We start from the raw sequence: 23,145 nt of genomic DNA on the forward strand, positions 1-23,145 counted from the left end.
ATATTTGAGTACAAGTAGCTCTAAATTGTTCTTAAACGCAGCATTTAAGTAAAATAAATTGGTTTATTTCCATGATCAGATCAGAGATGAGTGAAAAGACTCTTAAATAAATTAAATAAAGACTCATTAGCCCTCCAATATATCAACTACTTACTACACAGATAACCAAGAAATGTCGACCTCGAGTGGTTTTGTTTTCACTACTCATGTTAAAAGGAAAGTGATTCATCTCTAGCAAAATCTGAGTTTCTTCATTTTTATATAATCTCTGAACAGATCTCATGAAACCTGCAAAAACCTGTTTCCCTTCAAGTTGCCGTCTACATTTAATTTCATTGTGTTATTGTTCTAACCCTGAACCGATGTGACACCTCCCACTTCCACCTCCATTTGAAACTTGCTTCCTCTGTGTCGTTTTTTTTTTTTTTTGTGATGTGCTTATTAACCTGCTGTCTCCTCTGAGCTCCTCATTTCTGGTGGCAGAGTGTTTGCTGCCGAAACTCTCCTCGAGCTGAATCGCCCCTTCGCCCCCCTCCTCACACGACTCCCAGGTAGGCCTGCACACATCTGGTACTCGCACCTGCAAACGCCTCTGAAGGCATCGTGTTACCTAGAATAAGTATATTGTTTTATTATCTACCAGGTAAATAGAAGATGAAGATAAGAGAAGATTTCAGGCATCTTTAGTTTCTCCTGTTTCAAGGGGAGTTAATTGTTTCCTACTTTGTGATGGTCATGTTTTCCATCAGACCAGCGGCCGAGGCAGATTATTGACATGCATTTAGGCTCCTGATAAAATTACTGCTCACTCTATAAAGGATTATTAAATTAGGTGAGAGGTCTTGTGATGCACATGCAGCAAAACTGCTGTACGCTTCTGGGTCTGAGTTTAGGCGCGGCTGCAGATTTCAGGAAGTCAGATCTACAAATGGAGGTAAAGCAAAATATATTCTGTGGTTTTTTTTCGTATTTTTGGTGGTGCTGTTTTTGGGAAAGGATGCACGGTGTGTTTAGTTTTTTTGCGGCCGGTTCTGATTCTCGATGATTTGAGGCTTAAAACAAATCTCGTTCTGACTCCTGCTTTCTGTAAAGGATCCAGTCGCTCTATATGTTTGAGCTCACTTCTTAAAGCGTGTTTTTAATGTAAGTAAACCTGTGTGGGAAAATGTAGGATGGCGTGAGTGAATGACAAATAAGGAGAAAGCGATGTTGGTGGTTTCCCTCTGAAGGATGTGGTGTAACTGCTGCTTCAACAGCTCTTCTACCTTTTTAGGCACAAAAGATGTGAAGCTCCACTGATGAGAAAAGCATTTATTTTTTTGTGCGTGTATTCTTCACGCTGTTATCTTCAACGGGCACAATGCTTCAGTAACATATCTGAAAGAGAAGGAGACAGAGTGGCAGTCAGGCAGACCAGAGGAAGCAGTTGTGAAAGCTTTTGCTTCCTCTTTTTTTTTTAGCTTTCCTCTGTCGTGTCTTTCGACCTTCATCAGCTTTGTGTCTCAGTTGACATCAGGAACATAAAGCATACAGAGGTGAAGCTGCTGCACGCTCTTTGAAGCAGGTCTGTTTCATGCTTCTTTTTTGTTTTTGCACACTTAAACCCTTCTTTTGTGTCCTTCTCAGTTCACCATGTCCAGGAAGGTTGTGAGGGCCAGTAAGTTCCGCCACGTCTTCGGGCAGGGCGTGAAAGCGGACCAATGCTACGACGACATCCGGATCTCCCAGATGACCTGGGACAGCAACTTCTGCTCCGTCAACCCCAAGTTCGTGGCCATGATCGTGGACGCCAGCGGCGGAGGGGCCTTCATGGTGCTGCCGCTGAGCAAGGTCAGTCTCAGAGATGTCAAAACAGAGAAGAAGAAAAAAATGCATCTGCAGCTTGAATGTTTTACCTTTTTCTTTTTGTTTGAGGATGTGTTGACCACTTCAGAAATCATGACTTTCAAATTTTAATGCCGGCGGTCGCCGCCACACATTTAGCTGAATAAGGAAGTTTGGTGCCGAGTGTGTGAACACGTCACTCGCCGTACTGCTGAGAAGTTTTCACCATATTAGGAGTTGGTTGTCGGCTCGGCGCAGCGAGGGCAGGATGTGGCTTCAACCCAGTTCTTCTGCAGGCGCTGATGGAAGGTGTTAAAGCGCCTCGCAACTTCTTTAAAAAGTGGGAAACTGTAAACTGTGCGGCCCTGTTAATGATCGTCTGACATAACCTGTGGACTCGATGAAGCGTCACCTATATGTGATGCAAACTTGTGAATTTAATGTCTGAGCAGGTCTTGAAAAGTCTTTGAAAGTTACTACAAAATAAGGAATTAGTGTTAAAAAAAATCTTGAATTTAATTAAAGAAATTCTAATTTTTTTTCTCTTGGCTGCTGTAAATCTTATTTCTGTTGATAAATCTTATAATTAAGGATAGTTCAGGGTCTCCTCAGTCAAACTTCTTATGATTTTTTTTTAAATAATGATGATTTTAATGTAGTTTCTGCTCTTTATTTCATAGAAATGTAAATTTCTGTAGAATTTACACTTAAAATAGAATAGAATTGAGTTAATCAGTGAATTTAGGTGAACTATATTTTGGGATGTGATTGCAGTGTGTTGTGAGACCTGAGTGCTGCAGGAGGCCGTTTCATCCTTTATTGTGAAGTTTCGGTCGGCTCCATCACAGCTGACTCGTCGTCCTCCTCCTCCTTGTCGTTTTGATTTTAGTAAACACTCAAATCCCTTTTCATGAGTTAATTCATCCGTCCTTGTTCTTTGCCACTTCTCTGATTCGTTAATGTAATTCATTATTTTACTAATTATTGCTGAAGAGGCAGACATGTGATCGCTCTCAGTTGTGTTTTATGCCGACTGTTTGTTTTTTTTTCATCACTGTGCGGCGTTCAGAAGGATTCTGCAGAAACCACATTACTCACAGTCTTTTCTCTCATGTATAATTCCCAAAGGACAGAAATAAGTGAAGGAACCACTGGGCATAAAACTTGCAGAGAAATCCACTGTGGGAAGATGGAGAAACTCCTCCGACTCTGAGATGCACGCTTCTGTTATCTTTGGTTTTTACCAACATGCGTGTTCGCCCAGACTGGAGCACGGAGGACTTCCTGGTCCTGATCTCCCCTCTAACCTGGTTACTACACATTAGGACTAATTGTCTGCGGAATTTCTATCAGCTGACCATCTTGACTGTTTTTTTTTTTTTTTTTTTTTACCTTTTTTCATCACTTTTTGCCTCTTTCCTGTCTGTTTGAGTTTGTTTTTTTCTTGTGGTAATCGTCCTCCTCGATGTTTCCTCTCTGCAGACAGGACGCATTGACATGTCCTACCCCACCGTATGCGGCCACACGGGTCCGGTCCTGGACATCGAGTTCTGTCCTCACAATGACAACATCATCGCCAGCGGCTCTGAGGACTGCAGCGTCATGGTACGAGTCGACACACAAGTCTCTTCGAGTATGACGTGTAATTCTTGGCGCTGTCATGTGATCTGTAAAATAACGTGAATGGGTGGACAGATCTGGGAGATCCCGGACGGCGGTCTGACCACGTCGCTCACGGATCCTGTGGTCAAGCTGGACGGTCACTCCAAACGTGTCGGCATCCTGAGCTGGCACCCCACCGCCCACAACGTGCTGATGACTGCAGGTATTTTCTCACATTTAACCTCCATTGACCTGCTAAAAAAACCAAGTCTGCATTTACATGTTCCGACAGAGAACTTCTGTCATAGAGGAACCACACAGGGATGAACGTGACAAAATACTACAGGTGTTTTGTTGAATGAGACACACCTTTGTTGAACAGGAAGTTCTCACAGGCTCCGCCCACCCTCCTGGACTCCCTGAACCTTTAGTCTGTCTGTCAGATACTCCACTCATATTTAATACCTTAACTAACAGCTTTGAGCTGCATGAACTGGGAAATATGATTGAAACTGGTAATATTAAAACATCAATAAGAACAGTTACCGCAGAAAAAATGCATATAAACATTAAACAAAACTTTTTAGAATATTTTAAAATTACAAGTTGCTCTGAATCATAATTTTTTTTTCAAATTAGTAATAGGTTGGGATCATTTTATCATGATGCACTTCCACTGAAAGTAGAGAAATGTCAAATTAAGCCCTGAATATATCGTTATAAAACATTTTTAGTGTATGTTAGAGGCTTTTTAAAAAGTAGAACTCACTCATCAGTTAAATAGTGCTGTCAAGGCTTTTTCACAATTAAAAACCGTAGACTGTATTTAAAAATATAAGCCAGTATAGGTGGGCGGGGCTCTCGGTCAGATCCGCCCACGACTCCTCCCCAACACGTCCAAATATGGTGTCTTCTGGCTCCAAATAACCAAGCTGGCGACGGCTGAAATACCAAACGCTTTGTTTCAAAATGTCCGTTAACGAACCAGTGGATGACGTCAAAGTGGGTAGAAATGTAAAACACATTCCCCCAGATTTATGTGTTATAATGAGGCTGTTGTGTCGGCGCAGGCTGCGACAACGTGGTGATCCTGTGGAACGTGGCTCGCGGCGAGGCGGCGTTGAGGATCGACAGCGTGCACACCGACCTCATCTACAGCGTCTGCTGGAACCGGGACGGATCCAAGATCCTCACGTCCTGCAAGGACAAGATCATGCGGGTGATGGACCCTCACAAGGGCACCGTCCTCTGTGTAGGTTTCATCATCACACCCTCTGCCTCCGTCACCAACAATTGACTGATTGACACTTTGTTTTAGCTCTAAAAATGACATCACAGCTGTAAACTGTACACATTTAATTGATCATTTCTTCTCTGTTTGTATTTTTTTTTAATCTCTTTCACATAATAGTAACACAGCAAAACAACTTTTTTAATGTTATAGTATTACATCACTGTAATTTTCAATATGTAATGTGTCATCTTATTTTATGTATTTATATATATTAAGTGACTTTAGGTCCACCCTGACAGCATCTGTTGTCTGTTCTGTCATTAATGCTTCCACCTCTGCTCCTCCTCTGCTCCTCCTCTGCTCCTCCTCTACTCCACCTCTGCTCCACCTCTGCTCCTCCTCTACTCCACCTCTGCTCCACCTCTACTCCACCTCTGCTCCTCCTGCAGGAGAAGGAGAAGCCTCACGAGGGCTCAAGGCCCTTCAGAGTTGTGTTCATGTCTGACGGGAAGATCCTCACCACCGGCTTCAGTCGCATGAGTGAGAGGCAGGTGGCGCTGTGGGACCCGGTGAGTCACGTCTGTCTCTGACTAAAAACCTCTTTACTTTACCAAAAATCACAATCCTTATTCACATCCTAAAAAAAAAACCTGGAAGTGTGATTTCAGTTTCAGTATTTCTTTACAATATTAAATATGTATTATTTAGTCTGCTGCTGGCAAAGTGACTGTTTGGAAAAATAATGTTCACTAAAATAGCTAAAAACGTCCAACCTTTGCCAGGGAAGTGTTTCTGTAGAAAATAGATTAAAAAATAATTTAAAAATATGTTTTTTCCTCAGAATATACTTTTTTTTTTTAGCATTCAAATCACCAGATCTTTATTTGGTCAACACAAGATGTTTCCTTCTTCAACTTTCATCACGTCAATCATTCAAAAAGCAGAAAAACACCAGCGGAGACTTTAGATTTGAGACATGACGTGAGCTCCTTGACTTCTGTCGTGTATTCAGAAGGTTATTTGTTTGTTTCGAGGGAGTCGCTTCTCATATTTACAACACTCCTGTTTCCCAACAGCCAGATTACAGAAGTCAGGGCGGCTCTGCTCTGCAACATCCCACATCAGTCTCCATCTGATTAATCCTCCGGCTTTACCTGCCGTCTGCTGCAGCGGCCTTTTTTATTCCCCGTGATCTAATGCATTTACTCTGCGCTTTACTCTTTAACAGAAGAACTTCGGAGAGCCGCTGACCCTGCAGGAGCTGGACACCAGCAGCGGCGTCCTCCTGCCGTTTTACGATCCGGACACCGGCGTCGTCTACCTCTGTGGCAAGGTTGGACTTAGATGTTGAAACGGCCGTCTGTCTGTCTGTCTTTCACCCTCACGGACACGCACAGCACCGCCCACTCGTTTGTCTCATCTCTGTCGCAGGGGGACAGCAGCATCCGTTACTTTGAGGTGACGGATGAAGCTCCGTACATCCACTACCTGTCCATGTACAGCAGCAAGGAGAGCCAGAAGGGCATGGGCTACATGCCCAAGAGGGGCCTGGAGGTCAACAAATGTGAGATCGCCAGGTACGCACACTTTTCTAACCAAAAACTGGCTCCTCGTGGAAAATGTCTGCTGGTCAATCGATCGCTGCGCTGCTTTAATTCCAGACTGAAATATCTCAACATTTATCAGATGGATTGTCGTGACATTTTGTCCAGATGTTCCCTCGGATGATGAATCCATCTGATGTCGTTGATCCGTTTTTTCCGCTTTTTCTTTAGCACCACAATTTGTGGTGTTTGAGGGAAATATCTCCGCGACTACAGCAGGGATGGAGGTGAAGTTTGGTGCAGACGTTCGTTTTCCCCTCATCATGGATTTAGTCAGAAATTCAGTCCCAGCAGCCCAAGAATTAGCCAACGCTAACAGGAACTAAGATGGTGAGCGTAGCATCAAGATGTTGCTATGTTACTCATTGTGAGCGTCCATCTGTCCGTCCATCTGTTAGTTCATCCGTTAGTTCATCCGTCCATCCGTCCGTCCGTCCGTCCATCCATTAGTTCATCCGTCCATCCATCCGTCCATCCATCCGTCTGTCCATCCATTAGTTCACCCATCCGTCCAGCCGTTAGTTCACCCATCCGTCCATCCGTTAGGTCATCCATCCGTCCGTCCATCCGTTAGTTCACCCATCCGTCCATCCGTTAGTTCACCCATCCGTCCATCCGTCTGTCCATCCGTCCATCCGTTAGGTCATCCATCCGTCCGTCCATCCGTTAGTTCACCCATCCGTCCATCCGTCTGTCCATCCGTCCATTGGTCTTCTGACTCCTCCTGGAGGACACCAAGGTGTTCTTAGGCGTTATATGTTGTGCCACCCTGAACTAGTATCCACAGCTGTGGACGCTTTGTCTTGTTTGTATTGTCTACTTCCTCCAGAGGACACTTTTCTTTTTTTCTTTTTTTTATCTCAATCTGGTCCGACAGAACAATCTGAAATATGAACAAACATTTCTACCTTCAGGTTCTACAAACTTCATGAGAGGAAATGTGAGCCGATAGTCATGACGGTACCGCGCAAGGTAAATATTGATCACAGTAAAGTTTCATCTGTGAGAATGACTTCGTGGTTTTGAGCTTTAAAATTTGTGCCCTTTTCCTCGTCTGCCTGTGCAGTCGGACCTGTTCCAGGAGGATCTGTACCCGGACACCGTCGGCCCCGAGCCCTCGGTCGAAGCCGACGAGTGGTTCGAAGGGAAAGACGCGCAGCCCATCATGATATCCCTGAAGGACGGCTTCGTAGCAACCACCAAAGCCAAAGAGTTCAAAGTTCACAAGAGTCTCCTGAAGACCACGACGGCCTGCGTGGGGAGTCAACAGGACAACAGCGGGGTGAGACTTTTAAATCTAACTGTTTCATATCTCTATCAGCTGCATCAGGTGCATTTACTTGTTAATTACTTGGGCATATCCATGTTTATGCTGCTTTTTACTTTTCCCAACATTTCATAGAGCAATGTCGTACTTTTAACTCCACTACATTTATATCGGTAAAACATGTAGAGATTAAATTAATTTAAACTTAAACATCAAATATGGTGCATTTTGTATTGATGAAAATACAAGTGCTGTTTACAGAGTGGTCAGAACTCACTCCACTTTGAGCAAATACAATAGTAAAATACTATTTACGCATTCAAATCACTAAAGATATATATTATAACTCTCAGTGGGGCAATACGTTTCCTCTTTGAGGCCTTACAAACTGTACAGTTTTGGATGCAGGACTTTTAATTGCACTGAAGTATGTCAAAGCTTTGGTTTTGATATTTAGCTGGAAGTTTATTTATTTCATAATTTTTTTTGCACAAGAAAATCCTTCAGCAATTGTATGATGTTTGTTTGAAAATTAGTCCATCAAACGCTGCCGAGATGAACAGACGCTACGAGATGTAATGAGCCTCCATCACAGCCTTACTCTGTCTCTGTCTCTCAGGAGGTTCAGTCCTTGAAGAAGGAGGTGAAGGACCTGAAAGCAGCGATGGAGGAGCTGATCAAGCGTGTGAGTGAGCTGGAGAGCCACCATTAAACAAGAAAAAGCTTCCTAAACGAGAGAAATCAAATCGAGAGCAGAAGTCAAGAGAAAAACAAACTCCGAAAACTAGAAGGAGAAAACTTGTCATTGTAGTGAGACAAAGGGAGAAATGAACACAGTAGATGTCATGAAACTATTTTTTTTTTTGGGCCTTAAGCTTGAATGTATTTGGTTTGTGTGATCAATTTTGAACAATTTTCCTATTTTAATATATGGTTTTAGTTTGAAATAAAGTCTTCAGTATTTTCAAAGTACTTTTTCGACTTTTTGTTAAATTTTTCCAAAACACATGAAATGCACATTAGAATGAGAGCAAATATTTTATTTATTAATAGTCATCATCATACAAAATGAGAAACAAAAACAATTACAACTGTTTTATAAAATGAAATGTGACATGGACGTATGAAAAGGAATCATCAGAGACACAAGTGTACACGGATAGATGCTCCCTGAGGACCACTGAGGTGCGTTTGGTTAAAGACTATTCAGACATTTTATTTCTGACAACTGACAATAAAAAAGAAGAAAGAAATAGAAACAGAGACGTGATTAAACATGCAAACTACTTAAACTATGAAGCAGAAGTGCATCTAAAAAGACCATTTGGCTCTTTCATTTTTAAAGTTTGATCTTAGAGCTCACAGCATCGGATTCTTTTCACTTTTTCATACTTTTAAATGCTCTTTTACACTTGTGTTGTTCTTTTAAAATCAATTTTGAGGTAAAAATATTTCAAGAAAAATGAGGAGAATGCAACAGCTTTGTAGCTATAGGACGTCATAGTTGATATTGTAAAAATGCCAAAGCAGTAACTCAAATAAAATGTTCTAATTCGAAGACCACGAAAATGTTGTTTCATCTGTAATTTGACAGCTTTTACTTTCGTAGCTTTACCCAGCGCCCAAAATGAAAACATCTCCAGCACATTAAAACTGGAGCTGGTTTCTTATCAGCATCTAATATTTACACTTTTTGTTTACCCCAAAAACAACCCCTGTTGTCGTCTACTTTATTGCGCCCCAGTCTCTCACCGACTGACCTCCCCTCCCCTCCCCTCCCCTCCCTCCTCTCAAACACCGGTCCCTTTAATAAAGGCCCTACACGTAGTTTTTGTTCGGGGCCGAGGCGCTGTTGCTGTAGTACTTGGCGGTTCCTCCTGAGCCTCCAGATTTGGGCCTGCTGAAACAGCAGATGAGACCTCCGGCCAGAAGCAGCAGCACGCCGGCCCCCCAGCCCACGAAAATGCACGGCCCCAGCTCCCTCTTCTGGGACGTGGGCACCAGGGGGTTGTTGAAGTCTTGCACCACGAGGTGCGCCGACCAGCTGACGGGGATGATGGCCAGCAGGCCGGCTACCATCAGGCCCACCCCGGCCACCAGGCTGATCTTGGGCTTGGCGTCTTCGTTCTCAATGCAGTTGGTGAAGTCGGCTCCGCAGAAGAGGACGAGGAGGCTGAGGCAGCTGAGCATGCAGCTGATGATGGTCATGGCGCGGGCGGCCTGCAGGTCGGAGGACAGCACCAGCAGGGAGTCGTAGTTCTTGCACTGCTGCTGGCCGGTACTCTGCACCACGCAGTTCATCCACAGGCCGTCATGATTGCTCTGCTCGCACACAGGAAGGGAGAAACTCCAGTATTTAATATTTTATATTACATACATTAGGTTTTTATCTAATGGTGATAAATTCAGTGTAAAAACAATCACCTTAAAAAGTGCCTTCAGTTATACAAACTGCATTATAACGACCACCTCCCTAATATTTCAGCATATATTTTGACATGTATATGATCAATATTGCTCACCTGTGCAGTCACGATGTTGGATCCCGTGAAGGACGACACTTTCCAGCGAGGCAGCGCGCAGCAGACGATGACCCCGATCAGGCCGAGGACCCCTAAAGACACGCAGACGATCTGAACTCCAGCGGATCCCATCCTGGAGAAGCCCAGGTGGAGAGGAAACAGAGGCGTGAGCAAGATGCTTTCGTTCCACTTCTATCCCACCATCTGGGATTTTTCCAGTTTGTTTTTTTCATATTTGCATGCGAACTAATTTGTTTGAGTTTGTTTTATTGCTCTTATACACTATTTATTATTATTATTATTATTTTTTTTTCAAATTCTGCTTTTAATTCGTCCTTTTACTTCAGTGTTTTTTGAGTAAAACTCTCCCTCTGCTGGTTGAAGAGGAGAAGCAGCTGAATCTCCTCCTAACTGATGCAGGATGTTATTGAAGTGTTGTTACTTCAGTGTTTCTATTCATCTGTGGGTTGTTTTTCTTTTTCTTTTCTCTGATTACATAACTGAAGACAGGAAAATACCGGCTGCCTCTGACGGGTCCTCGCAGAAAATGTGGCTCGGAGCTACGTTATCAGAACAAACTCGTGTCCTGACAGGCCCGGGCTTGCTGCTGGATCTCCACCCAGCACGGCCTCAACCGCTCGCCCACATCTCACTCGGAAAATCTCTGCTCTTCTTTATGTGTAACTTTATCATCCACCTTCACACGAAGGTTTAGAATTTAGAGTAAAACAACTCTAGAAGTTAACTGAGGAACAAAAAGGCTTCTTTGCAGTTTAATGAAGTATTTTTGCTCACGAAAGTTTAATTAAATGTTTCACTGTTTTATTGGGATTGTTCCACAAGTATAATTAATGTAAAATACATACAAGTAAATTAAGACATAAACTTGCACTCAGGTGCAAGAAAAAACTAAAAAAAACTAAATAAATCAAATTCCTTCTCTTTGTTCTCCACCTGATCGATATAAAAACCTTTAAAAACACGCAGACGAGCTCACTGTTGCATTTTTTTTGCGACTTTAGTTGTCTAAATAAAACGTCTCAAACTACACTTGTTTCAAACTACGCCTTAAATCTGATCTAACAAAGGAGAGCCAATAAAACAGTCCGTGTTGGAGCATCTTGAGCTGTTGTTTTTTTTTGTCCGGGACAAAAATATCTTACTTTTAAAACATTTTAAGCATGTGACCCGCCCCAGATAACAAACTTTCAGAGCAGCTTAAACACTTAAAACTAATCTGATGTGAGTCCTGATTTAAAATTCTTTTATATTTTCATCCTGAAAGTTCAGTTTAGTCTCAAAACGACAGATTTTTTTAGTTTTATTGCAGATAAACACACATTAAGTGTTTAAAATGAGGTGATGCATGTAAATTCTTATATAAAACACAGACGGATATAATGATGAGCCTCTTTTTTTTTTTTTGCTCTCAGTTTTTTTTTTTTTTTTGCACTTTTCATCATTTTTTGTTGTTGCCCATTAAAAAAAAGTATCCAACTAATCCTCGAGCAATCCTTTCATCCTCTGTCGTGTCAAGCTTTTGCAGAATCCCATCTCCTTTCAGAGCTCCTGCTATCCATCTGAATAAAAAGTGGATTTAAAAATAAAAAAAAGGATTCCTACCTTTTCTGATAATTGAAAATTAATTGAGGTGTCTTCCTTTTTTCTTTTCTTTTTTTCCGCCCGTGCGTTGTTTGTGAAGTTGCTGTTGTTTTCTGATGTAGCTGTGCTGTGTGATGGGATGGGGATATTTATATAGGAATGTGAGGTGGAGCTGAGGTGGAGGTGGGGTTGAGGACCAGACTGGACTTGTCTCATATACGTATGTTTCCATCGCTTTTCCCTCCTTAAACGTGCCGTGCAGCCGAGCGGCTCTTACTTGATTCACATCAGTGGAAAAACTTCAGTTTCTGAGGACAGATGCTGAGATATTCATGCAGATGTTTGTGTGATTGTTTGACGATGATGTGATGCTGATTGTATTATTTTGGTCATGTCCATCACAGGTTGGCACAAAAAGAAGAGTGAGTCATCAGAGTTTTTTTTGGCTCTGTGCTCCCAGTCGACACCAAAACAAAAAAACACCCAGACTTCCACCCCCCACCCCCCCTACACACACACACACACACACACACACTCCTTACAAACACACCTACCTGTGTTGAAACTGTGATGACGAATACGAGGTGGCCTATTTTGGAAACCTAGACAGAGTGTTTTTTTTTTTTTGCGTAAGGTTGTATGTTTCATGGATCATGAGAAATGAGGAAATTTATTAGGAATGTAGTCTCCGTTGACACATTCAGTGACACACATAAGTTATAGTTTTGGTTTGCATAATATACAAACAATTAAGATCTTAGTTTGGAGGCTTCAGTGGCACAAAGATAGGGATTTCTTTTTCTTGTAAAATAATACGTGAGACACATGAAGCTGAGAATAGATGTATTTTAACAGACACTGAACATCAACTTTGTGTATTATTTAAATTTTTGTTTCAATATGAATGAACCTCAGCAACAACGAGGAAACTATTTTATTACTTCTTTCAGTTGCACATGAAGTCCTTCAGTAGAAATGTTACTTAATTAGCAGCCGACTAATATTTATTAATAGTTAATAAAGATGTTAACTAACATGTATGTCACAGCTAAACTATTTTATAGAGAGAAAACGGTTTGTTTTTTAAATAATTTTATAAGGGTACTAATTTTCCACTTCCTTGTCCATCATTCAACTTATTTATTTTTGGTAGAGGCTGAGATCACTCGCCCCAAAATCTTTTAGTTGATTTCTGCTTGTTCCTCTACCTTCATGGAGACGTTCCTTAAATTACTATGAATTATATATGTTATGTAAGCCTTGCCTAACAATTATTTACCATAAATAAATGCTCTTTGTGACCCTTATCATGAAGTTGAAAGTCTTACGTAACACTTCATAAATGCACAGGAGTGCTAATTCAGCATTATCTAACCATAAATAACTATTTATTAATGCTCCTTGTGACCCTTATTGTCAAGTTGTTGTTGTTAAATTGTCCCGGTTACATTACACCACTGTCAGTGTCTCTTCTGAGCGATCAGTGAAACTAGAAACAAACATATGTTGCTTAGAGGTCTTCCTTAAAAAGGATATATATTTTAAATACATTTTGATTTTAGGATTGGCCTTCAACGGAATTAAAAGGGAAATGAAAATGAAGCTGCATGTTAATTGCTTAAAAATATCTTTCAATCTAGTACTAAGAAAATACTCCATGTATTTGTGTGTGTGGGTGTTGCTGTGTCCACTTGAGAGAGAGCAGGTCAGATGAAACGGCTGTAAAGGATGTTTTTAGGTTTTACGGTGCAGTTTCAAATGTGACCACTTGGTGGCGGGCTTCGGGCTTTCTATTTTAAAACCTCCATTGAAGCCGTTGTCAACGGACGTGGGCGGAGCGTGTGTGTAAAGACGGACTCGGCATCTGTCCAATCAGATGCGACGATTTGGGTTCTAAATTCCGCCGCGGACCAATCACGTTTTGAGAAACGCAAGACGAGTCGGTTTTGAGTCAGCCTCCGATGCTCCCGGAGACGGTGAACGGCCCTCCGTTAAAGTTCCTGGGGGAGAGCGACCCGGACACACCGAGGGACAAAGGGCCTGCCTCGAACTCCGAGGACAAATATTCACGCTTTTTTGTTTCATCCCAGGAGGGTTGGTCTTAAACCGAAGACAAGGTTTGGCGACATTTGATCTGCCTGTCGGCTGTATTAGAGAGCTAACGGTGGCTAACTAGCCGCCGTTCGGTTTATATGTGTTAGCTTACGTTACCAGGCTAGCAGCTAGCAGCTAGCTATAAGCTCATTGATTGTCTCAGTTCCGACATTTCACGATCAGATCCCGGAAACATCCGCCAGCTGACCAGCGTGAACGGGAATATTTAATTTAGTGACCGTTCGTGTTGGTTTCTGTCCTGTGAAGGTGCAGCACCGAACCCCGAGGTCTGGACGACGTCAGAAAATACAAGAAAATGGCGGAACCGGACAAATTAAACATCGACTCTATAATTCAGCGTCTCTTGGAAGGTGAGGACGGAACCGACTCCTCCGGCAGGATGCTTAAAATATAACACATGTATGTGGGCGCTTGTGAAATGTGCGTTTCATATAGCAGGTAGGTCAGCTGGAGTTAAAGCAGCCGGCGGTGCGCTGCTGTCTGGATCCGGGTGGGTCTGGATCCTGGTGGGTCTGGATCCGGGTGGGTCTGGATCCTGGTTGGATCTGGATCGTGGTTGGTTCTGGATCCGGGTGGGTCTGGATCCTGGTTGGGTCTGGATCCTGGTTGGTTCTGGATCGTGGTTGGTTCTGGATCCGGGTGGGTCTGGATCTTGGTGGGTCTGGATCCTGGTTGGTTCTGGATCCGGGTGGGTCTGGATCTTGGTGGGTCTGGATCCGGGTGGGTCTGGATCCTGGTGGGTCTGGATCTTGGTGGGTCTGGATCCTGGTTGGTTCTGGATCCGGGTGGGTCTGGATCTTGGTGGGTCTGGATCCTGGTTGGTTCTGGATCCGGGTGGGTCTGGATCCTGGTTGGTTCTGGAACCTGGTGGGTCTGGATCCTGGTGGGTCTGGATCCTGGTTGGGTCTGGATCCTGGTGGATCCTGGTTGGGTCTGGATCCGTGGTGGGTCTGGATCCTGGTGGGTCTGGATCCTGGTTGGTTCTGGATCAAACCCTGCTAAGGTTAGTATTTAAATCTAGATCTCTTTTTTCTTTTTCTTTTTAGCCGTTTCTTCCATTGAATGGTTTTCATTGGAGGTGGGTTGTTATTGTGTTGGCCACAAATCAGGGGGGGAGGGAGGGGAGGGGGGGGGGTGCGTGACGTCAGTGATGACGGAAAATTAAGGAGCATCACACATTTTTTTTTTGTGAATGACGTCTTAACCAGGCATTACTTTGATTTAATGGATTATAACAGAAATACCAACTCTAAAGGATTTGAGAAGATATTTGCAACATTGCAGAGAAAATATAACTTAATTTTTTTCTTGACAGATGCTTCCTGTTGCAAACTATTTTTTTTTTTTTTTTTTTTTTTTTTTGCAGTTGCATGCTGAAGGATCTGTTCATAATTTGAAGCTACACTCGTCCCAGAGTGACTTGTTAATGAGGTGCACAGTCAGAAGATGCCTTGATTGGCCCATTGCTCACTGTATCACTGTGGAACTGCTGCTGAGACGTCTCTGCTGCTCTTCAAGCACATTATGAACTGCTTGTAGCTGCCGTCATGTCATGAGCTTGTAGTCACAAAAACAAAACAAAAAACACATTTTTTTTGCTGAGTTTTTCTTCCATTTGACATTTAGATGCAGCCGCCAAATGTTTTTTTTTAAGCACCTGAGGCCCTAAATCTTCACTACAAGCTTTGTTTTACCAAAGTAATGATCATTTTGTTTTTTTATGGCAGGGCAAGATTATAGTCAAAAATTGCATCAAAATGCGTCGTCTTCAGTTAAATAATTGAATCTGTATCAGCGTTGCGTACCAAACTTTTCCAGAGTCGAACAATTTCCATGTGTGAACGCCGACTGTATACGGTGCGTTTAAAGGCAGATTTGTCACGGTCGGAGGTGCGTGAAGGAAAACAGGGCTGTTTTATCTGCACATCCGCATGAGGATTGTGTAACAGGAGTCCGGAGGACATCTAACAGAAGCATAAATCTCCACACGCCCAACTTTACAGTTCATCTACAGAGCACAAGAAACAGGGTGGCGACCTCTGTGCTTGTCCTTGTAAGGCAAGACGTGCGCTGGGCGCGGAGGAACCCGTCGGCTTCGTACACTTGTGGACCAGCTGTTACAGTAACATCTTCACTGGAGCAACATCATGCTCCTTCAGTTATATTATCCAATACCACGTAATCTCAAATTTGCTTCAGGGGTGCTTTATGGATGAGAAAAGAAAGGAAAAAAACTCCCCAGAATTCACTCTAATACGGAGAAACGAGGTCTCGTGGTCGCTCCAAGGTGCAGATAATGAAGACCGCACCGTCGGTCACGGCATCAGATGATGTTTAGTCCGTTGAATGAGGAACGTCGGGTGGAGAGAATTTTCCCAGGACCAGCAGCGTTAAATGATTTGACCTCAGCCGGCGGTTTGTTTACCTTCATGACCAGCCTGAGCTCAGCTGGTGGAGGTGATTGGGATTATGCACAAATATGCATGTGCACTTATTGTTCCTCCTGCGAGTTTGACTTTGACTGAACCGTGCGGGCTCTGTGCTGGAGTGTTTTGTACCTGGATCGCTGTACTTGGGCCGTGATAAGGTTGTCTGCTAACACACGGGCGAAGACAAACAAGCCTGATAGTGGCAGTATTTATATCCTCTTGCGTAACTCGCTTGACCTTTTTTTTTTTTTTTTGCTGCCATTTGTGGTTTTATAGCGGCAATAACCGCTCGGCGGGTTAGTGTTACTGCCGGCGATGATGTTCTCCGTTCAGGACTGCAGGTGTTGCACCAGAAGGTTGATAAATACTTCGGCGCCGGCGCCAACTGGTGCGCTGGGCGACACGGCGAGCCTGCTGCCCGCTGACTTGTGTTTGGACACCAAACCAATTAAATGCGTTTGGATAATGAGCAGTTTTCAATTGGATTACCTACGTAGATCCAGAGCTCAGTGAACTCAGGGAGTGTGCTGCTGGTGGCGCGTCTGCAGAGCGTGACATCAAATAAACCCGACCCGAATAGCAGAACTGAGTCAGGAGTACGTAACCAAAACCAACTGTTGATTCCAGCACACAAACAGCTTTCTTTTTTTTTTTTTTCTTTTTTTTTCCCCAATGCTCTGGTGCAGCTCTTTGTTTTGGGGCTCCTGATCAGCGTAGTGGAAAGCCTTTTTGTCTGTACCCCCCCACCCCTCCTCCCCTCCTCCATGATAAGCTCACTGTTGCCCACTGGCTACGTGGCTAACTTTGGCGTAAGCTCTTCCAGGGCTTAGCCTTCTGTAATCCAGGTTTAAAGTGACAAGCAGCACTGCAGTATTTATACCTACTTTTCACTGCTTTTAGTCGCCACGTCAGGATGAGGGCCATTATTCTGCATCCATCTGTGCATTTCTGCCCCCCCAACCCCTTTTCCTTTTTCCAAGTGCTTTGCAAGCATTATTAAAAAGCTGGATTAGTTTTAGAGAGATGGTGTGTAAGTGTCAGGTGCTGCGTGTGGACCAACAGTTCACTCGACGTCAAAGGATATCTGTGGTTTCCTCAAGTTACAAGCAAAAAAAAAGAAAGAAAAGATCTTGACCTTCTTTTTCTTTTCATGTACAATCAAATACTAGTCACCAAATTACCTTCCTGATGTATTAACTGTGACAGAGTGAACAGAAATTGCCATTAAAATGTTAGTCTGGTGTTAAAGTGGTGAGATTTGTATCAAATTATTCTGATTTAATTTAATCCTCCCTTTCATCCACAACCAAGTGTTGTTATTTGTTTAATAATGGAGATGAATGTAGTTCTGATTGTGGCTAAAACACGCGTGTTTAGAAACCCAGTTCAGACGAGAAAGAAGCGGTCAGCTTGTCGTGTCGCATGTTGGACATTTTCAAATGTCAGGCACGATAGTTTCATGTTTTTATTCTGCTTATTAGAGGAGTCAAAAAAAATCCTCTGAAAAGACGAGAGACGAGAACTCCCGTCTCAAGTTCACGGCTTCAAAATACATAAACCTCAACGTAGCAGCAAATTCTTAACTGTCTCTGTTTTGTTTTTTCCGTATGTTTTCTGTGGCTGGAGAGTTGCACGTTATAAAAGATGTTGTGTCATAGATTTGGTCGAGCAGCTGATTTAAAGTTTGATCGGAGGTTGATGGTTCTGATTTGCAGAGAAACACATTTTTCTGTGGAGAGTTGCTCCGTGTCTGTTTGCTGCTCTGGTGGAACGAGTACCACATTTTATTTCAACTTCAGGTCACACTGACCTTCTTGTGAATTACCCAGAATGCATTTCAAATAAGTGTTATTGGTTGAATAAAACAGGGTTTCCTGTCGCTTTAGGAGCTCAAAACTATACATTTTTCTGTCATTGTGGACTATTATCATGACATTATTTCTGTAAAACTGCACCGTCTGCTGTATCCACTGAACACGGGTGAAACAAAGCTGGCAGTGGAGGCTTAGGTTGCTGTGAAAACACCCGGCTGCTGCACCCTAAGTGTTATAATGGGAGGGAAATCCCTCTTAATAGCTGCAGTGTGAGAGCGGTGGCAGTTTCCTGTTGATGTCCAACTGGAATATCTCGTTTTAATGGATAGATCATCAGTCGTCGTGGTCTGAGAATCGCTTCGCTTTAAGCTTAAAAAATGTAATCGGTGTAGTTTAAGAAAATGTACATCTCCGACGTTGTCATCCACTTTTGCTCGTTGTGGCGTTTCCAAGCGAACGCATTCGCCTGCGTGTCCGTTAACCGGCAGACGCCTGTTAAATGTGGGATTGTTAAATCAATCCCATAAACGTATTCGACGTCGCGGCGTTCTCACGCTTCAATATAATTGTGGCTCCGCGGTTGGAGGCCGTTAAACTGACGCTGCTCAGCAGCCTGTGGAGAGTTTAATGGGTGGGAAAATGAAACGCCTCATTAGCAGCCTTGTACAGTTCGTGTCGGGAGCTGCAGATGTACGGGGGGTGGTGGTGGTGGAGGTGTGTGTGTGTGTGTGGGGGGGGGGACTATCTCCAATCTGCACCTTACGGTCGCACCCTGCAGGCAGGAAGTCCACGGGGCAAATAGTTGAAAACCCGGTTCTTCTGTTCCTGTCGTTCACGTCACACTCGCCTCTTTCTGCCATTTTCAGAATCCATAACAACACGTATCTGATGGTGACGGGACAAATAGAGTTGGCAGTCAAGCATTTATTATGGGGTGTGTGTGTGTGTGTGTGTGTGTGTGTGTGTGTGTGTAAATCGCATGACGGAGACGCTTGACAACCGTACTGAACGCTTAAGATAGAAATCGGTGAAGCCATGTGATTATTAGTTTGGTTTTTGTTCTGATGTTTGATTTGTTATGGCGGCCCGACGGCGTGCCGTTCTTCTCCTTTAGCAGCGCATATCGAGAGGAAGTGGGTTTCAACTCTTCCTCCTGGCATCTGTGCAAAACGCCGAGCGAAGCAGAAAGACGTCGAGCTAGTTTCCACTGATCAGGTTTTTTTGTTTTTTTTCTCAGATGTTGCAGATTTCAGTCTCATCTCGTCCCGTTTGTTGTTTCGGTGAATATTAGAAGCGCATCTTGTGATTTTATGCATTTCTTCCAAAATGTAGAGTACCTCTAAACGCTGTGTTTTTACCTGCTGAGGTGTCTGAAGGCTGCCGAACAGAATCTCTCAGCATTTGGCCGGTGGGAGGTGTTAGAGAATCCCCGGATCACGTTTCAGCGCTGCGCTTCATGTCAGTCTTTCTTGCAGCTCTTGAGCGGAGGTGTGTTTTTGCAGGATGTCGCTGCATCTCCCATTAAAACCTTTATCGCCCGTCTTCTCTTTCTCAAAGTCAAGGGCTCTCGGCCGGGGAAGAACGTGCAGCTGACGGAGAACGAGATCCGCGGCCTTTGCCTCAAGTCCCGCGAAATCTTCCTGAGCCAGCCGATCCTGCTGGAGCTGGAGGCTCCCCTTAAAATCTGCGGTGAGTTTTTAATGAAGTGGTGGGAGGGGGGGGTTAAAGGTCAAGTGCAAGAGAGGACAAGACGCTCCATCCCGACAGGTTTCTGTCTTCTATCAGCTGATAAGTCTGCATGCAAAAAGCATCTCGCGCCCCCCAGCAGTGAAAGTTGTTTTATTTTAATCATGTTTCTTTAAATAAACTATTTAGAACTTAGAATAATGACAGTCTCTCTTTTGAGTGATCATGTGCCTTAATGTCACACCTCCTGGTAGACAACACGTTGTACATATTTGACAAATGCATGTCAAAATGGAGAAACATGAAAAAGGAACAAACAAACCTAAAGAAACAACTAACGGGTGCAACAAGGGTTAAATTAAGTCATATTCAGACAGAGTTCAAATATATATATATATATATATATAAATCAACAATTACTAATGTAATATTTGGTTATGATTATGATGATGTTTACAATGTGTTTGTCCTTTCAAAGTTAATCCTAATCTTATACATTCAAAAGAGAAAAGAAATCTATATTTAATGGATTTTGATCTTAACCAATCATGCAGGGATATATGAGCAGTGAAAGTGTGTGTGTGTGTGTGTGTGTGTGTGTGTGTGTGTGTGTGTGTGTGTGTGTGTCAAACCGTGCATCTCTGCTGCCCCCTGCAGGCGACGTCCACGGTCAGTACTACGACCTGCTCCGGCTCTTTGAATACGGAGGTTTCCCCCCGGAGAGCAACTACCTGTTCCTGGGCGACTACGTGGACCGAGGGAAGCAGTCGCTGGAGACCATCTGCCTGCTGCTCGCCTACAAGATCAAATACCCCGAGAACTTCTTCCTGCTGCGCGGAAACCACGAATGCGCCTCCATCAATCGAATCTACGGCTTTTATGACGAGTGTGAGTGGCACGTAAATGGAAAAAAAAAAAAAATCAATAACGTGTTTTCTTGGCTGTAACTTTAATTGTTGTCGTCTTTGGTGTCGGTAGGTAAGCGACGGTATAACATAAAGCTGTGGAAGACCTTCACAGACTGCTTCAACTGTTTACCTGTGGCGGCCATCGTAGATGAGAAAATCTTCTGCTGCCACGGAGGTAGGCCTCCTTTATTTATTTAATTTAAGAAGGTTAGATGGTAAGAAGCAGACTGAGGTGTCCGTCCTCCCTCCCTCCCTCTCTCCCTCCCTCCCTGCAGGCCTCTCTCCTGACCTCCAGTCCATGGAGCAGATCCGTAGAGTAATGCGGCCCACAGACGTGCCTGACCAGGGTCTGCTGTGCGACCTGCTGTGGGCCGACCCCGACAAAGACGTGCTGGGTTGGGGCGAGAACGACCGCGGCGTCTCCTTCACGTTCGGGGCCGACGTCGTGGCCAAATTTTTGCACAAACACGACATGGACCTAATATGCAGGGCACATCAGGTAACTGACGTCCAGGAGTTCACCGAAGCGTCACTCTAAAATCTAAACCGCAGCTCATTGATTGACACGTCAGAGGACGCATTCGTCTGTTTATTCCTGAAGGTTGCAGCTTTACATGCAGAGGAACGTCTAAATATTTCTGCCAATTCTCAAACAAAGAGGGAAAACTTTAGAATCGCTTTTCAATACAAGGCGGCGCTGCGAAACCGTCTTCTACCTCCAACGATGACGTCGCTGACAAGACAACAAAAACTAAAACATTTTAATCTTCCTTCATGTTGAATTTGTGAGAGATCTGTTGTTTTGGATTTCACCAGGTTTGACAGGCGTAACTAAAAAAAAAAAAGTTGATTTCTTTCAGTTTAAATGAACCGAGTGCAAATGTGTAATATTCTGAATAACCCTCCATGTTAACAAGATGTGTTTGTTAAACAAGCTAAAGATCTGAATGCCTGATGCCTCTCGCCCACCTGGACCACAACAGCAGCAGCTTCTGTTTAGTGATGACGGTTTCCTCCATCCTCAGGTGGTCGAAGACGGCTACGAGTTCTTCGCCAAGAGGCAACTCGTCACTCTTTTCTCGGCTCCCAACTACTGCGGAGAGTTCGACAACGCTGGCGCCATGATGAGCGTGGACGAGACGCTCATGTGCTCCTTCCAGGTGTGTTTCTGTTTACCGGGATCAAACCGACCTTGTACGGGATGGACGACCGCGAAATTGTAAGAAATGGATGATGTCAAACTAAAACTGAGATTTTGTTTTTCAGATTCTGAAGCCAGCAGATAAGAAATTGTATCCTTACGGCGGAGGGGGAGGAATGGGGTCGGGGAGGCCAGTCACCCCGCCGCGAAATTCAGCCAAGGCCCCTAAGGCCAAGAAATAACACCCAGCTGGGTACCCTCTCCCCCGCCTCTCCCCCGCGACCTGCCACCCCCCCGTCGGCCCACCAACGCTCTGTATTTCCTCTACCTCCCAAACTCGTTTCTCCCTCGTCACCAAAACGTCAACAAAGAACACAAGTGTCCAGGATTCACTCACTTTTATTTTTTTTCCTCTCTAAAGCAGTTTTTAACCGTTTGTTTGTCTCTTTGCGTGCAATTGGTTTTTTTTTTGAGTGTGTGTCAAAGGTGAGAATGATTCAGAGGAAGTTGCTCTTATTCTGTATGTATATATCTATTATTTTCTTCCTCCTGTGCCCTCTGGTCTGTCATCCTGTCGTTTCGTAGAGACGTCCACCCGTTATGTAAAGTCCAACCTGGCTGCAGGGGGAGGGGGGAAGGAAGTGAGGGGGGGGGGGGGCAGAGAGAAGAGCCTTAGTTGTTTATGTTGAGGCCCTGCACTGTTTAGTGCTAAACACAAGCTTTTGTACATCCTGTTTCTGAGGTCTGTGTGTGTCTATGTGATGGGGGGTGGGGGGTGTTCGGGATCGAGTTGCACGGTAACGGCACATTACCACACACTGGGCGCACAGGTGGATTTATGTGCAGGTGAATCCTTGAATTTAAATGAATTCACAATAACTTTTTTTTTCTTTTCTTCCATTTTGAAAAACCAATGATTTGAAATCACAATCATGGATGTGAAAATAGTTTTTGCTTCTTCTTTTCTTTCTTTTTCTTTTCTTTTTTTTAAATGTAGATACATTAAACCGACGTGGTTTCATTTTATTTTTTTTATTATTTTATTTTGTTTGCTTCTTCTGTTATCTTGCTTTTGTTTTTAGTTCACTGAAAAAGTTGGAAGATGAATAAAAAATATCCATTTATTTGAAGTATGCCATCACGCTGATCACTTTGTGTTGCCATTGCTTTGTCATGTCTGCTATTGTCCTCCAGTGTGGTACGTTGTGATTGAATTGATTATAGCAGCTCTTATCAATGAGAATTTAAAAATGTAAAAGCTTGGTCCAGTTTTACACCTGATTACAAACAAAAAGGGGATTTTGTTCGTGTTGCTTCAGCGCGATTCAGCCAAAGATGATTCGAGGTGCAACTTCGTGGACAAAGCTGCACCAAATGTGGGTGTTTTTTTTGTTTTG

General features: G+C 43.5%; 3 protein-coding genes across 4 annotated transcripts; 2 read left to right on the top strand and 1 right to left on the bottom strand.

Moving 5' to 3' along the window:
- Positions 1–446: 446 nt before the first annotated feature.
- coro1a (coronin, actin binding protein, 1A) lies at positions 447–8,503 on the top strand. Of its 2 annotated transcripts, none has more exons than XM_069165298.1 (11): positions 447–551; positions 1,627–1,830; positions 3,307–3,429; positions 3,520–3,649; positions 4,497–4,678; positions 5,110–5,229; positions 5,889–5,993; positions 6,092–6,237; positions 7,179–7,236; positions 7,331–7,546; positions 8,151–8,503. In XM_069165298.1, exons 2-11 carry the CDS (start codon positions 1,633–1,635, stop codon positions 8,241–8,243), a joined length of 1,371 nt encoding a protein of 456 aa, XP_069021399.1. In that variant the 5' UTR covers positions 447–551; positions 1,627–1,632; the 3' UTR covers positions 8,244–8,503. The 2 variants fall into 2 exon arrangements, with proteins under 2 accessions (XP_069021399.1, XP_069021400.1); XM_069165299.1 differs by lacking the exon at positions 447–551 and adding an exon at positions 1,456–1,535.
- Positions 8,504–8,556: 53 nt separating this feature from the next.
- On the bottom strand, positions 8,557–12,050 carry cldni (claudin i). The gene is made up of 3 exons (XM_069165300.1): positions 11,677–12,050; positions 10,054–10,186; positions 8,557–9,853 (listed from the first exon to the last, which is right to left on the bottom strand). Exons 2-3 carry the CDS (start codon positions 10,183–10,185, stop codon positions 9,350–9,352), a joined length of 636 nt encoding a protein of 211 aa, XP_069021401.1. The 5' UTR covers position 10,186; positions 11,677–12,050; the 3' UTR covers positions 8,557–9,349.
- A 1,542-nt stretch (positions 12,051–13,592) lies between these two features.
- ppp1caa (protein phosphatase 1, catalytic subunit, alpha isozyme a) lies at positions 13,593–22,391 on the top strand. The gene is made up of 8 exons (XM_069165291.1): positions 13,593–13,772; positions 14,017–14,120; positions 19,571–19,702; positions 20,357–20,587; positions 20,678–20,782; positions 20,883–21,106; positions 21,633–21,767; positions 21,874–22,391. Exons 2-8 carry the CDS (start codon positions 14,066–14,068, stop codon positions 21,988–21,990), a joined length of 999 nt encoding a protein of 332 aa, XP_069021392.1. The 5' UTR covers positions 13,593–13,772; positions 14,017–14,065; the 3' UTR covers positions 21,991–22,391.
- The last annotated feature ends 754 nt before the right edge of the window (positions 22,392–23,145 follow it).

Source organism: Embiotoca jacksoni, unplaced genomic scaffold (assembly GCF_022577435.1).
Source record: "Embiotoca jacksoni isolate LCO1_2020_lvr unplaced genomic scaffold, fEmbJac1.0.p SCAF_34, whole genome shotgun sequence".
Lineage (NCBI taxonomy): Eukaryota > Metazoa > Chordata > Actinopteri > Embiotocidae > Embiotoca > Embiotoca jacksoni.